Source organism: Mastigoproctus giganteus, chromosome 9, assembly GCF_048544385.1.
Source record: "Mastigoproctus giganteus isolate SK-2022 chromosome 9, ASM4854438v1, whole genome shotgun sequence".
Taxonomy (NCBI): Eukaryota; Metazoa; Arthropoda; class Arachnida; order Uropygi; family Thelyphonidae; genus Mastigoproctus; species Mastigoproctus giganteus.
The window spans coordinates 187401749-187418658 of record NC_143583.1 but is presented as its reverse complement, the minus strand read 5'-3'; the positions used below and the strand labels follow the sequence as shown (position 1 = coordinate 187418658).

The 16910-nt window shown below is 36.5% G+C and overlaps 1 protein-coding gene across 2 annotated transcripts in view; it reads left to right on the top strand.

Annotated features, from left to right (window-relative positions):
• Positions 1 to 16910, top strand: part of LOC150080953 (glutamate receptor ionotropic, kainate 2-like) — a 225376-nt gene that overhangs the window by 120580 nt on the left and 87886 nt on the right. For both annotated transcript variants that reach the window (XM_090381164.1, XM_090381165.1), the window contains exons 5-7: positions 635 to 688; positions 9766 to 9933; positions 14886 to 15038. In XM_090381164.1, coding sequence (XP_090237290.1) covers positions 635 to 688; positions 9766 to 9933; positions 14886 to 15038 — 375 coding nt within the window. The remainder of the gene's footprint in view (positions 1 to 634; positions 689 to 9765; positions 9934 to 14885; positions 15039 to 16910) is intronic.

The following is a 16910-nucleotide window of genomic DNA, read 5'->3' as shown; positions in this document are numbered from 1 at the left end:
CCACTCTTTTCCAGTCTCCCTTCTTCAATTTCCTCTTTTCCATAGCCGCCCTCACTCCCTCTATTTGTGTGCTTTTAGGCCTTCCTTTCCTTTTCCTTCCAGGGGGTGTCCATTCCGTTGCTTTTCAGGTAGTCTGTCTTACCCATTCTGATAACATGTCCATACCATTCTGATCTTTTTTATTCTATTTTGTCAATGATATTTATTTGAATGTCCATTAATTTTCCTATGTCTTCATTCCTAACTATTTCTAATTTTGATCTTCGTGCTGATCTCCAAAAATCCATCTCGACAGCAAGCAATTTCTTCCTTTGCCTTTCCTTTATAGTCTAAATCTCATATCCATATAGTAAGATATTTGAAATATTGCATTATATATTAATCGTGTTCTTTATTATACAAGTTTTTAATTGATGCTGTATTTTTCTAGTTCTGTCAGTTATAATGTGGTTCTTTTTTTTAATGGTAATCACTATGATTTATATTTTTGTTATATTATATTATATCTTATTTAATTTATCAGCATTATATATTTTTTATCAACATATGATATTAATGAAATATATATATATATTTGATGATTTGTAATTTTTAGTAGTACTTTGTAAGTTTTATTTTATTTTTTTTTAAACAGGCTCAGCAAGTAGGAATGATGACAGAAAGTCAACATTATATAATTACTTCTCTTGTAAGTTTGTGTTCTGCACACATGCTTAAATCTTATATTGTTTTGCAGTTGCCAAGTTTATTACAAGTATATTTAGTAAACAACCTTCCTGCAGAATGTAGGAAGGTTGTTTTCTACACTGCAAGCAGTACATGTAACAGCCACTGGTTTACTTATTTTGATCTGTAAACTCTGTTCATGGCAATAAGCTCTCTCATTTATGGTGGTATATTTTTTTTTTTAAATAATCAAAAAATAAATAAATAAAAAAACACCAAAATGAAAATGTTCATAGATAGATTTGATTATTTATATCAAAAGATAAATGCAGTGCTCCATAAAATTCGTTTACTATTGTGTTACATTCTGTTGCCACTTGCTTAATTGCTTGTAATATCTTTATTGAGATCAGCTATGATGCTATAATAGTGGGAGGGTGAATTACATAATTTGGTGACAAAAACAAGTAGTCAGTGTAATATCATAATTAAAAATTGATTGTCATGAACTTTATTTCTTGTAAAAACTTTTTTATTATATATGATGTGTTCATAGATGCATAATTAAAGGGTAAGACTAGACAGATATATATTTTTTCCAGAACTTTAATAACATATAATCGATTGCACTTATCTGTTTTAATTATTTTTGTTTTTTAGTTATGTTTTTTTTTTATTTTCATTGATATTTAAAAATACTGTACAAGATTTTTTTTTTTTGCTTGTAACATATATGTTACAGGCAGTATATAGTTACAGCTAAAATATTTTTTGCAATTATGAAACAAAATATGCCCTTATCTTTTTTTTGCAGCTGTCGCAGACATTCTCTCAGATATGCCAAGCTATGTTTTTATCTGAGAGTCTAAAATGCTGATAGAACTGATATTCGGGTGACACTTGAGTTAAGTGGACTCTATTTCGGCAAAGTCCAGTCGGTCTGTGACAGCCAAATCCTCTACTTGCACCTTCACAATGGTGGAACTTTTAGTAACCCTGGGTATAACGCCCCTTGTGCAAGTCCTGAAATAAGGCACTTAGCACACTGTAGGTGACCACCCAGGTATGAACCAATGTAAGCAGGGGAAAGCTGCCCCTATGTGTTACCAGGCAATACTAGGTGGTAGATGACTCTCATCAACCAGTACAATACCACTACTTTGCTTATTGATGGCTTGAAGTGGTAGAACCCATGTTTAGTCTCCAGGGCAAAGCTCCAGTAAACCCACCCAATCTCCATGTCACATATAAACCGTATTTGACAATGGAGGCAAGACTAAATACCGAATGTGGATAATGTCTTTCATAACTTTACCAATAACTTATGTTCTGAATAAATGTGTGAAATATACAAAATTTTTTATTAATTTCATTTCAAAATTTCATCAGTATGTCGTATGACTTCAAACAAATTACTGCACGAAGTTTGGAATTTTTTTGGGATGCTCTGAATTCTGTATACCCAGAAAATTTCTATGCATGCCACTTTGAGCACGCTTGCCATGGGTTCGCCACCCTTGGTTTAGACATCTCTGAACAGTCTAGCAGGTTACGTGTTGATCCTTGCAGACCATCTGCATCCCTTCATGGTCATCATGCATCCACAGGGCAATGGACTCTTCCAGCAGGACAATGCATCTCCACACAGAGCTGTGTTGACTAGAACATGGTTTGAAGAGCATTCTGCAGATTTTACCACAATGAAATGGCCTCCCTGTTCAACGGACATGAACCCTGTGGAGCATCTTTGGGATGCTGTGAAAAGGTTCTTTCGAGCTTTGGATCCTCCACCCAGGAATGCGATGGAATTATGGACATCAGTGCAGCAAGCATGGATGGAAAATACCTGTGGAACACTTTTGTGAACTAGTGGACTCAATGATTCGCAATGTGACTGCCCTTATCCGGGCAAAAGGTGGGCCTACCCATTTCTAGGGAGGTATTCCATGAATTCTGTCCACTTAGTATAGTGAGCACATGTGAGTTGACTGTGGTTCTAGCCATTGCCTGCTGAATATAATGATGTTCTTGTATTCTCACTATCTCACAAACTCCTTTGGTGCTATGTGGCTGTCCCAGAGTATAAATAGAAAAAAATGGGAATTATACCATTAGCATTAGCATTAGCATTAGCATTAGTAGAGGCATATGATGCAAGAAAGCAAGCTTATTCAGCATCAGCCAAAAAAAAAAAAAAAAAAAAAACCCTCTCCCATTTCACCCCTCCGTTCGTTCGAAATACCTGTCCAGTTGAGCTTTAAATTTGTTTAGGCTATCAACTTCAACAACAAGTGATGGAAGTCGGTTCCACCAACCAACCAATCACGGCCAAAAAGCCAGGGGTTTACAAATGTAAACCCCTGGCTTTTTGGCCGTGAAGGGCATTAAAGATTATCTCTCTCTCTCTCTCTCTCTCAACCACCCGCTGGCCAAAGGCAAATTTCCGCACATCTATCTGACATCCGTCCTTCCTCAATTTGAATTTATGCCCTCTGAGGTGATTATTCTGAGAAAGATGAAGAATCCCATTGGCATTGAGCATGCTCAAACCATTCAAAGCCTTATACACCTCTATCAGATCACCTCGCCGGTGCCTAGTCTCCAGACTCTGTAATTTGCAAAACTTAAGCCTTTCTTCGTAAGAGCAACCCTTTGTTCCATTTACTAATCTTGTTGCCCTTCTCTGTACCCGTTCCAGCAGCTCTACATCCTTCTTGAAATGAGGCCTCCAGACCTGTATACAGTACTCAAGATGTGGCCTAACCATTGCCTTATACAAGGGAATAATCACCTCCTTATCCCTGCTAGAAAAATTCCGGTATATCATTGACAAGACCCCATGAGCTACTCTTGCAGCTCGTCTGCACTGCTCAGAGAACTTCATATCTGCCTGCACAATTACCCCCAGGTCCTTTTCATTCTCCACCACTGTCAGTGTAGTACCGCAGAGTTGATACATTGCTCTGGGGTTACTGTTACCCATATGTAGTACTTTACATTTGTCAATGTTAAACTTCATTTGCCACCTCTCAGCCCATCTGTTCAACCTTTCCAGATCCTGTTGCAGCAGCATAGCGTCAGTAGTGTCCTTAACGACCCTGCCAACCTTTGTATCATCTGCAAACTTAGACATTAAACTTGATATCCCATCATCAATATCATTCATAAACACCGAAAACAACAATGGACCCAACACTGAACCTTGAGGAACTCCACTAATAACATTAGTCCACGTTGAGCAGTGTCCATTGATTACCACTCTCTGTCTTCTGCCACTCAACCATCCCCTTATCCATAGCAGCAATTTGCCTCCAATGCCACACTGCTCCAATTTGTGCAGCAGTCTTCCATGTGCAACAGTATCAAAAGCCTTTCTAAGATCCAAGTATATAATATCAAAGTTATTCCCTGTATCCAGTTCTTTTGTGACTACATCATAGTATCCAATCAAATTGGTCAGGCAAGACCTGCCCTTAACAAAACCATGCTGCGTCTGAGCTATAACTGAATTCTTGTCTAGATGATCCTGCAGTGCTTCTTTAACCAGTGCCTCCATTAATTTACCTGGAACAGAAGTTAAACTAACAGGTCTATAATTACTTGTGTCAGCCTTTGATCCTCCTTTGTGAATTGGGGTTACATTTGCACATCTCCAGTCTATGGGTACCTCCCCTGAGTCCAAAGAAGCTCTCATAATTATGGCTAGGGGTTTGCATACTTCCTTTGCTGCCTCGTTTAATATAACTGGATAGATCCCATCCACCCCAGGTGCCTTTTTTATGTTTATCCTCAACAATCTCTCCTCCACTTTCCTCTCAGTTATTACAAAATCATCCAGCTCACTGCCAATGTTTACTTTACCTACATCATTCTCTTTCCTGAATAACTCCTCATGCGTGAATGTAGATGCAAAATACTCGTTTAGATTGTTAGCCACCTGAGCAGGATCCTCAACTGTTGAACCATCAATATCCAGTGGACCAATCTGATTCATCCCTTTCCTTCTCGAGTTCAAGTATGTAAAGAACTCCTTTCTGTTTTTCTTTGCATCCTTTGCCAAGGATTTTTCGTAGTCTGCCTTTGCCTGCCTAATCTCCTTTGTGACTTGGTTACAGACCAACTTATATCTATCATAGGCTTCCATGTCACCCATTAATTTGTATGTATCCCATGCATTTTTCTTCTCTGCCACATGTCTCATTAGTCCATCTGACATCCATTAAGCCTAAACCTTGAACAATATTTCTTAGTTGGTATGTAAAGCCTGGTAGCCACCAAGATTAGTTCCTTGAATGCTTCCCATTTTGAGTTTGCTGTTGGTAACATCATCAGTTGGTCCCACTGTATAGAATTTAAATACTGTCTCAGACCATCATATTTGCCTTTACGAAAACAAAAACCCTTCCCTTTACCTCTGATGGTAGTTACCTCCTTGAGTAAATCCCACTTCAACACACTGTGATCACTGCCACCTAGTGGTTCATTTATCTGCAGGTTCTTAATGCATGAAGAATCACTACTGATAATCAGATCAAGAGTATTGCTCCCTCTAGTTGCCTCACGAACATGCTGATGTAGAAAACAATCATCCAATAAATCCACAAAAGCCTTGCTAGTGTGCGAGTGACCAACCCACAAATTCCAGTCAATATCTGGGAAATTAAAATCCCCCATTATAAGACTCTCTGATTTACTGGCCCACTCTATTTCCCTGTACAATATATTATTATACTCACCAGAGTCATTAGGCCTATAGCACACTCCTACTCTCAATTTTGATTTCCCTATGCTTATGTCACACCAAACTGACTCGACACTGCCCTGTCCATCGATGTCAACTGGCTTCACTTCCTTTGACTTTATGTGTTTCTTAATTAATAGCATAACCCCTCCTCCCCTCCTGTCCTGTCTATCCTTTCTATATACATTGTATTCCCCAAATTCCAGTTCCGCATTACTTATATCTGTGTGACACCACGTCTCTGATATCACAACAATATCTGCCTTTGATGTTTTGAGCAATACCTCAAATTCATCAAATTTATTTACCAAACTCCTAATATTGGTGTACACGCAGGTATACATGCACCTGTTTCTATTCTTAGCTACCCTAACACAACCCATGTGTTTACTTGTAACGCAATGACTACCAGCAGTCTCTGAAATATCCTGCATCTTGTTTTTCAGACTTCTGCTCATTTGAATAGAAGCAGTGCAAGAGTCACTTCCACCTCTGCCAGTGGCTACTGTTAATCTATTAGTCCTTGTATCCCCCCCAACTAGCAGTTTTCCGACCCACCTAACACTGCCTCGACAGCATCAGCAAAAATTCTTGCACCCTTTCTATTTAAGTGTATCCCATCCCTGTAGAAGCAATCTCTCCTGTTAACAAGTACAGTCCAGGCTGAAAAAAATTCTACCCCTTGAGCCTTGCACAATCCCTCCAGGGCCAAATTGATCGACAAGGCCCTCATCATATACTCCCTCCTATCGTGTCTGGGCAGAATTGCAGACACTTTCAAGTTCAACTCTAATTCATGGCTTTTTTTCAACAGTGACCTGTACTTGCTAAGTAATTCCGCCGGTCTCCTACTCTTAATATCATTAGTGCCAACGTGTACAACTATATCACCTTTTGTGCCCTTAAAAGATGATATCTGCTCTACAACGTCATCAACCTTTGCCCCTGGCAGACATACCCTGGTCCTATTCCACCTATCCTTTTTACAAAGCATGTTCCCCGTTTCCCTGACAATAGAGTCACCAACAACTACTAGTTCCTGTGGGACCAGCGCATTCTGCCTAGGGGGCTGCCCCTGTGTTGCCTGATGACCAAGTGCAAGCTCTGGCGTTGATGTGGGCAGCTGAGAGCTTGATGGGCCCCTCAATTTATTTCCTTCGAGGGCATCCACCCTGTCCTTCAAGGTCTCATAAAGGCCCATAACAACGCTGAGTTGTCGCCTGATTTCCTTGCACTCCTTACATCGTGCACACACAAAGACATCCCCCTTGGCAGTATCATGTCCCGTACCCGATTGCTCCGCAAACATCAAGCAAACAGTGCATTTTAATAGACTGTGATTCAGAGGGCAACTGCCCCCCTCAGTTCTCCCCTGAACCACAGCACTCCCATTAGCTTGAGCCTTTTGCTTTGCTGCTCTGGTCCGAGTCATGATTCCAATTTAATTCAATAAAATTTAAAACAAAAATTAAATCCTTAAGTTATATCCCAAAACAGTTATGTTATATATATATATATATTTTTTTTTTTTTTTTTTTTTTCGGTATCTAGTGTTCCCTTTATACAACTTCCGTATCACGTGTACCACTATAGTTATGTATTAATTATTTGTTACGATTAAGTCGTTATATATATTTATAGAGTTAAAAATACAATTTAATTGACAATAAAGTTTATCAAGATTAATAGATTTACTGATTAATTGACAATAAAGTTTATCAAGATTAATAGATTTACTGATTAATTGACAATATTATATTATGCAGTATACTACACTAAGCTTATGCTATCATGTAAAAATGGCGGGAATTCACGAACGGTATTTTTACGGACTCGTAAGTATTGATTAGCTTCGAAATCTCACTATCTCAATTTAGAATAAACTAAGGATCCTGACTAGGTCTATAATCTACTTATAGAAGATAATTTGATATAACAATTGGTTAATAAATCGACTAAATTTGGTTAAAAGACCTCTCGTTCAATTTGTGACATGTGGATTTGATACCGTTACCGATACTAAGTAATATCTACGAAATCTCTGTCTAAGTTAAACTTTAAACTAAGTATCGTAACTAGGAATATAAAGCTACTCTAGAAAATAAGTTAATATGACAATTTAAACTAATAAAGCAGAAAATAAATCAGGAAAAACTTCTCTGTTTGAAGAGCTTTAAGGAGCAATGTCTGCACAGGCTCTTCTCGCACCCAGACTCCCTTAGTAGTATTTCCATAGTAGTAGTAGTAGTGGCGTGTGATGCAAGAAAGCAAGTGTATGAGCTTATGCAGCATCAGCCAAAAAAAAAAAAAAAAATCACACCATTCCCTCCAAATGCCTGTCCAATTCCTCCTTAAATTTATTTAACCTATCAACTTCCACAACGACAGATGGAAGTTTGTTCCAGAAATTAACCACACGCTGGCTAAAGGCAAATTTCCGCACATCTATTCTCCATCTGTCTTTTCTTAATTTGAACTTATGCCCCCTTAGGTTCGTAATCTGAACAAGTGGAAGGATCCCTTCAGAATTCAGCATGCACAACCCATTCAAGGCCTTATACACGTCAATCAAATCACTGCACAGGTGCCTAGTCTCCAGCCACTGCAATTTGCAGAACTTAAGCCTCTCTTGGTAAGAGGATCCCTTCATTCCCCTCACCAATCTTGTTGCCCTTCTCTGTACACACTCAAGCAAATATACATCCTTTCTAAAATGAGGCCTCCAGACCTGTACGCAGTACTCAAGGCGTGGCCTGACCATTGCCTTATACAGAGGGACAATGACTTCCTTTTCCCTGCTAGCAAAATTCCTATATATCATTGACAAAACCGCATGACCAGCCTGGCATCCTGTCTGCAGTGCTCAGAAAACTTCATATCTGACTGCACAATTACTTCCAGGTTTTTTTCATTTTCTACCACCATAAGTGTAGTACCACATAGTTGGTACGTTTCTCTGGGGGTTACTTCTGCCGATATGCAGTACTTTGCATTTGTCAAGGTTCAACTTCAGTTGCCACTTCTTAGCCCATCTGCCCAAATATTCTAGATCCTGTTGCAGTAGCACACTGCCATTAACAACCCTGCCAACCTTTGTATCATCTGCAAACTTCGACACTAAGCCTGATATACCTTCATCAATATCATTGATAAATATACAAAACAACAGTGGAATCGACAATGAACCCTGTGAGACTCTACTAATAACATTAGTCCACGAAGAGCAGCACCCATTAATTACCACCCTCTGTCTTCTCCCACTCAACCATCCTTTTATCCATTGTAGCAACTTACCCTAAATACCATTCTGCTCCAATTTGTACAGTAGTCATCCAATGCTCAACAGTGTCAAAAGCTTTCCTGAAATCCAAATATATTATATCAAAATTATATTTTGCATCCAGTTCCTTTGTAACCACATCATAGTATCCGATCAAATTTGTCAGACAAGACTTTCCCTTAACAAACCCATGCTATGTCTGAATTTTTGCTGCAGTCTTGTCTGGATGATCCTGCAATGCATCTTTAACCAGTGACTCCATTATTTTACCCAGAACAGAAGTTAAACTAACTGGTCTGTAATTACTCATGTCACCCTTCGATCCCCCTTTGGGAATTGGGGATACATTTGCACATCTCCATTCCGTGGGGACCTCCCCTGAGTCCAGGGATGCTCTCATTATTATGGCTAAGTGTTTGCTTAGTTCCTTTGCTGAAACTTTTTATTTTTTAAATTGTACGTTGTGAGCAATACACGAAGAAAGCAGTTTTTTCCTGCTTCCTATGTGTATCGTGGCTGTGAGGTCCAACTGGAGAGTACAGCATCATCGTAATATCCAAGACCGAGGCAGGATTCGAACCCGTGACCTTGGGTTGCCAGGCAGGCACTTAACCCACCCGGCTAGCCCGGTCAGCTTGCTGAAATTAATACTAATGTAATTAAAAGACTCAGTAATGTCCTAATTTCTGTAGAGTGTGGGCTGTGATTGTTTATGTAAATGTGCTCCTTGATCCACTTAGATGAAATGAAGCATCACGTGGCAAAAAAAGTCTTGTCCAGAAAGTCGACCAAAGTGCATTATGTTGCAACAACTAATTGCAAATGACTACTTATGGCTTTCCTCTGGTGGCTTCTTTAAGCTCATTTACCAACTTCGCTTTATACAGGTAAACTTTCATTTTTTAAGCATTCTCTAGCAAGTGCTGCATGAAAAACCAGTTTATACTATAAGTTTTCTAAGTGATTTATGAGAACATCTTAAGTTTTAGGCTATTTATAGATCACATTTAAATATAATATTATTATATGAAACTGATTTCCTTCTATAGTTAAGTTCACTAATGTTTTATTCTTGTAGGATCTCCACACAATAGACACAGAAGATTTTCGATATGGTAAAGTAAATATTACTGCATTGAGATTAGTTGATGAAGAAGGGCTTGAATTTCAGAGTCTTTTGAAAGAAATGAATTCTCGTTTAGAAAAATTGGGAGGGCAGAATGCTACTATTTTGAGAAGCATAAGGGTAAGTTATTGAATGTTCATTATAAAATGAGATATTAATGTGTTCAATAAACTGCCTGTAATTTATTTGTTATAGTGGAAATTTGGTTTTCTCTATCTCTGAAATATTTTAAACTTTAATTCGTTTTCCTACTCTCATTACCTCCACTCTGACTAATTTCTCTCTCTCTCTTTCTTATTCCAATGCTTGTTCTCAGTTATGTTGCCATGTGCATATGCAGGTTTTTATAATTTACAGATTGCAGTTGCTGCACAACATGATTCTATCCAGATTAGCAATTAAATCAGTTGGCCATATCAGGTTTTCCTCAACTACACAGGTGTGGAAAACTAATTATCTTGTTCTGTTTGTATCAGGTGTATAATAAAATTGAAAAATAAGACAAATGTTTAAAGTACAGAGCCTTTGTTTATAGAAAACCCAGTTCAGTTTTACAATGCATTAAAGGTTCAGAAATATCATACATTTTCTCCATATTGCTTAAAGCATTATGGAAATGCTTAAGGTGACCATTTTCATTTTAAAATAAGAGTTATATGAGATATTATTTACTGTTCACTATTACTACCATCTGCTGAATACATAACTTTAAAAGTATAAATTCATTAATAAGTTTTATTCTTAGCTTTGACTTTGTTAGACTCATTCACAAAGAAAATTCGGTAATACTATATCCATACCACTGTTGAAATTAAATTCAGTTTATTAATGAGGATCTGATAAAAATAAAATTTCCCTTTTTTATGTTTTTTTTTTTTTATATGCATTCTACTCATATTTCAAAGTGTAAAGTGCATGTTGGCTTCACCATGTCCATCCTTTTGAATCTAATATCTCAACTCATAATGGACAGGAAAATTTTTTTTTATTTAGCTCATTTTAAAGATTCTCAATTTCATAAAATTGAACAAATAGAAATCCAGAAATTATTATTTATTTTGTCATACATATCACATACGCTATCCTTATACTGTATATTGTAGCTGTACTGTATATTGTAGCTGTGCACTGATTACAAAATGAATGGGCAATATGGTAGAGGTACATAAAAAAAATGTTCTTGATTCATGCATATGAAACTGTTTCCTTTTTGAAGAGCTTATTTTTTGTTATCAGCTTACATAAGTCATGAATTATTACTAATTACTTGTTATATTAATCACATTATAAACTTGAAATATATGTATATTTTAATTGTTATTAAAATCCAGAATAATGTAAGGTATGTGTTGCTGTTTGTTTATTTTATTAAATCGCTGAATTGAATACATGTCAGTTTTTATTCAAAACCAGGAGGAAATAGATAAAGTATTACAAAATTATGAGTGAATATTATAGTGAGTGGTATGTGGGAAGAATCCCCTCAATGTGGGCACCTGTACGTGGTGAGGGGACTTCCCATTGATGCTTCTGTCTTCCAGATTAGAATCACTGAGATCCAATGCCCATACCTTGGTTCCAGGGTTACATCATTGGAATCCGGCACGTGCAGCCGGATTCCAATGATGTGCTAAAAAAAAAAATTACAAATCCCTCCAATATAATTCTAAAAAACTTCTAAAAAAAATTACAAATCCCTCCAATATAATTCTAAAAAACTTCTAAAAAAATTACAAATCCCTCCAATATAATTATTGTCCTATTGCACTTACCTCCACTCTTTCCAAAGTAATGGAGAAATCTATTAACTGCCAACTCCTAAACTGTCTCAAAACCTTCCATCTGATTAATGATAATCAGTATGGATTCCATCAGTATTGATGGAATCCATACTAATTATCATTGGTAAAATATTGGCTTATGTTAGTCATTTATGTTTGGTGAAACTTGGGCAGTTGCTCTTGACATTCCTAAGGTTTTTGATCATGTTTGGCATAATGGTCTTCTAAATAAGCTCCCAACTTGTGGATTGCTTATTGCATTTTGCAGTTGTGCATCCAGTTTCTCTTTGTCTGCCCACTGCTGGTGGTGGTAGATGGCTTTCTGCCTTCTAACTTCTCAACTAGTACTGGTATTCTCCAACCTTCAGTTCCCTCTCTCTCCAACTCTTTTTTTCTTGTATATTAACGACCTTCTTCCACTGACTGGAAATACTGTCCACCATTTTACTGATGATAGTACACTGCATTCTACCTTCCAGTTCCAAAAATGCCCTACTTGAACAACTTGAACTTCTCAAATATCCATCACCATTTCCTTAAATGCCAACATCCAGGTAATTGTCTAGTTGTGCAGAGAAAACCTAGTTAACTTCATTCCTTCTAAAACTCAGTCCTCTCTTATTTCTAGCAAAAGACCAGTCTACCAGTCTACTGCTCCTATACTTTCCTTCAATGATATTCAGGTGTCTTGGCAAGATCACATATCTCAATTAAGTATTACTGTGACCTTTAATCTTCCTTGGCATAAGCACATCACAAATATTTATTCCTCTACATAAAAAAAAAAAGGAAAAAAAAAAGGGTTTTCTTTTTTTTCTCTTGGTATTACTTTTCTTCTCAACAACTATTTGTTTAGAAAACAAGTACTCTGTAGAAGAATACCACTTTGTATACTCTGTAGAAGGAAACCACTTTGTACAAATTTCAGCAATACCATGGAATATTTTTTCCACATCTGGGATAGTGCTGCCAAAACCTCTCTCAAGCTTCTAGACTCCATTCAAAAGAGGTCAGTCAGGTTAATTAACGACCTATCCCTTACAAAGTCTCTACCATTTTCTGTGTCATAGATGTTCAGTTTTTGTTGACTACCTTTTCTATAGTAGTAGTAGTGGCAATTGATGCAACACACTTCACCCATCCTTACCCTCTAAGAATTTGTCTAATTCTTCCTTGAATTTATTCAAATCATCCATTTCCACAACAACAGATAGAAGCCTATTTTAACAATCAATCACCCACTGGCTGAAGGCAGACGTCCACACATCTATCTTGCATCCATCCTTCCTCAACTTTTTTTAATGCTAAAAAAAAAAAAAAAACTTAAATTTATGCCCCATCATGAGTGTAGTCACAGCAAGAGGAAGAATGCCATTCACATTCAGCTCTCTCAATCTATTGAAGGCCTTAAATATCTTATTCAGATCACTCCACAGGTGCCTCCAGACTCTGTAATTTGTAGAACCGAAGTCTTTCTAGGGAGCACCCTTTTGTTCCCTTCACCAATCTGGCTGCCCTTCTTTTCACCCTTTCCAGCAAAACTACATCCTTCCTAGAGTGAGGATACTTCCTCACTTTAGGAAGAATGAATGATGATATAGATACCTCGATGGGCACTGTTCTTTTGAATTAGCATCTGCAATTCCCACACTCTGTCTTATGAACCAGTCTGAATGCATGCTGCAACCAGTCATCATTCATTCGCTGTCCATATCCAAACTCACAGTACCAACTTTCCTGTTGCTCATTTATCCCTCCTACTTCAGTTTTTCATAATAACCTTCCTTCCAGTATATTTACAAAAAGGTACAAACTACAGAAATTCAAGTTTAATGTCAATAAGTATCTTTCATCTCAGCTTTCAACATATGCATGGTACTAAGTACTATAGGTTCTAATACCTTCCATTTTTAGGGAGGTCATAAAAATATAAAAATCACACCTAAAATGTAATGCACTCTGTACATTAACTAATTTTTTTAAAGCTTTTGTAATTGTTGGTTTGTTTGTTTGTTTGTTATTTGGCTTTTAGGGGCATTAGCAACTAAGGCTATTTCTCCAGGGATATGCAGTGGTCATTCCCTGACCTTTCTGCATCCTCCGTATTTGGTGGTCACAGGCTTGAACCCTGGTCTAATCAAGAAGCATGTGCTACACACTGCTGCTGCTCCTGCCCACCTGGCAATAATTGTTGGGTTGATGACTCAGTCCTGAATGATGAAATGACCAGTTTTTTCTAGAGTTCTGCTATAAAGCATATTTTTCAGCAGAATGAAATGAAATAGTGTTTACTTTGAGTCAAAGTACGAGGTGTCATTCAAAACCTTTTTAGAATTTATGTGCTTCTTAACTACTATCTATCCTTTCTGTACACATTTTCTCTCTTGATATTCAAATTCTGCATCCTTTATGACTGAATGATGCTATTTTTTTGATGATATCCCTATGTCTGCATTTGGTGACTTAAACCATTACTTCAAATTCAACAAATATATTTACTGTACTCCTAAACATTAGTGTACCCATAAGTATACATGCAACTGTTTTTAATCTTATTAACCTTAACACAGCCTATGTATTTGCTTATCCACAAGAATCTCAGCAAGCCTTGAAAGCTCTGATACCTTGCAATTATTTCACATATTGGGCACTGAGAAAGTGTCAGGTATCCCTTATGTAATCCCAGTTGACATCTAACTGAAGGATTTAGGTTGTGGTAGAAAACGAGCAATACTTAACAGTTAAAAGAAAGAAAGTAAACAAATGTATGAAACTATTCCAGCAGTTTCATTGGTGTGTTTATCATTTAGTCGTTTGCTTCTGTGAATAGTGCTTAGAAGGTAATTGTAAAGAGTTTGAATGTGCTAACTTGTTCTTGTTTATACTCTTGCACAACCACCAGAATGTCAGTCACAGGTCAGTGGAGTTTACAATACATCATTCAATACAAATGTTAATTGTATTTAGCAGTCATGGGCTTGAACCGTGGTCCACTCAAAGAGCATGTGCTACTGCACTTGTGCACTTGACTTGGCCTAAGCTCATGTTCCATAAAAAATCAATCAAATAACCAACCAACCAACAATCTTTGATAAACCACCATGCACAAACAATTGCTTCTGTGCAGAACCATCAATAATAGTTTTTGAGATTTTTAACAAATTTTATTTATTTCTTAAAATGTGTGTATATCTTTTTGAGACACTGCATATATGTAAATTTTTGATAATTGTTTATTGGTATTTATATATTTGGATTTATATAATTGACATTTTATATTTGTTCTAATAGACAGAAACAGCTTTAATGTATGATGCAGTGAAGCTTTTTGCATATGCTCTCCAAAATCTTGATGTCAGCAAAACTGTTAGCTTTCCTTCGGTATCATGTGAATCACTTCAGAAGGGTGTGGATGGAACTAGCATTATAAATTACATGAAACCAGTAAGTATTCAATTTAATTTTTTTATTTTAATTTCAAAGTTTAAGAATTGTTTCAAAACGACAGTTTGATATTGAAATAAAACTTATGTCAATGTTGTTGCCTACAGAAATTTGCAATGCTGATGAACAAAAATTTAAAATATGGTTTTCAATAATCATTTTATAAATGCTTTGAACAATAATATAAAATAATAAATAAAAGTTGCCATCACAAAATACAAATCTGTATTTTAATAATATTGAAATATAATATCACTTACAAAAATAAAAACTTTGCAAAACTCTAAATAATAATATTTAAGAGAGAGAGAGAGAGAGAGAGAGTTATTTGTTATTTTTTTTGGTTTTTAGGAGCATTAGCAACTAAGGCCATATTGCTCCGGGGATATGCGATGGTCATTCCCTGACCTTTCCGCATCCTCCGTATTTGGTGGTCACGGGCTCGAACCCCGGTCTAATCAAGAAGCGTGTGCTATGCACTGCTGCTCCTGCCCACCTGGCTATGGAGGCGTCTGAGAGAGAGAGAGTGAGAGTGTGTGTGTGTGTGTGTGTGTGTGTGTGTGTGTGTGTGTGTGTGTGTGTGTGTGTGTGTGTGTGTGTGTGTGTGTGTGTGTGGTTATTAATGATGTTCAGCATAAGCATTCTAAGAACTTACATAGATATGAGGAAATATTGAGGAAAAGCGACGAATTAGGACTAAAATTGAAAGTGTTTGGAATTTGTCCATGCACAATAGGTGGGAATACACAATGAGAATTTTGTGAGTCATTTCAGCCCTAGTGATATGGTGCAAGACTCATTGTATTAAAAGTTTTCTTAGTGTAACCTGCACTAATTAACATGTGACATTTTATAGTGATGAGATACACTTAAATTAAAGGGATGTGATAAAGGGAACTGGAGTTATTGAGGGAAAGTTAGGGAGTTTGGAGGAATATACAGAATAATAGTTAAATAGCAGCCATAAGCAGAGGCAGTTTTTGTAGTGCTTCTAACAGACTTGCAGTAGCCTAGAAAGCAAAGTGGGATTACAAGGCTCACTGCATGTCCTCATGGGGCAAGAAATTATGCATGCTATTTTTTTTATGAAATATCCTATCCAAAAGCACTATATATTCCTCCATAATAGGTTTCCCTTTGAAGCACTTAAATAAAGCAATTTTAAGATTTACTTATATGCTGAGTGTAAAATCTTAAAACTTTAATTAAAGGTGTATGCTTAGGGTTATAAAGACACATATCAATACCAATATATTTATAGTTTATTACATATACAGTAAAATCCTGTTACAGTGAATACCATTTTAATGAAAATAGTTCCCAATCCCAGCTGACCTCTCTTATTAATAATGCCTGGTAAATCTTATTTGAGCAAAATAGTTCTGATGAGAAATTCGGTACAATGAATTATTTTAAAAGTCCACCTATGCCACAGACATTTAAAATAGTCATATTTTAAATGTCCGTGGAAGGGTTTGATTAAGAGAAAAAAAACAGATTTAAGTGTTGTGAGATTCATTTTCACACCCTCATTTAGTTTCTACATTTTTGAATGATTATGCTCAAATCCAACTGGTACTGTGAACTGGCACCTTCACCCCAAACAAACTGACACTGTTGAAGAAAATGGTTCACTTATTTGTCTGGAAAAAAAAAGTCTTAGAATTAGTGATCTAGTTTAACATAGTGCAATCTAAATCTATACATTTTTGATTGCAGTATAGTTCAATTTTTTGTATTAATGGGCAAAGAAAAAGTTAAATATTAAAAGCAAAAAAATTGATGTATCAGTATTTGCAAAGTGATGAAAAGTTATATTTATTGTACTGTATTTCTGAAAGTGTGTGGGATATTAAAATTTTATACAAAGCA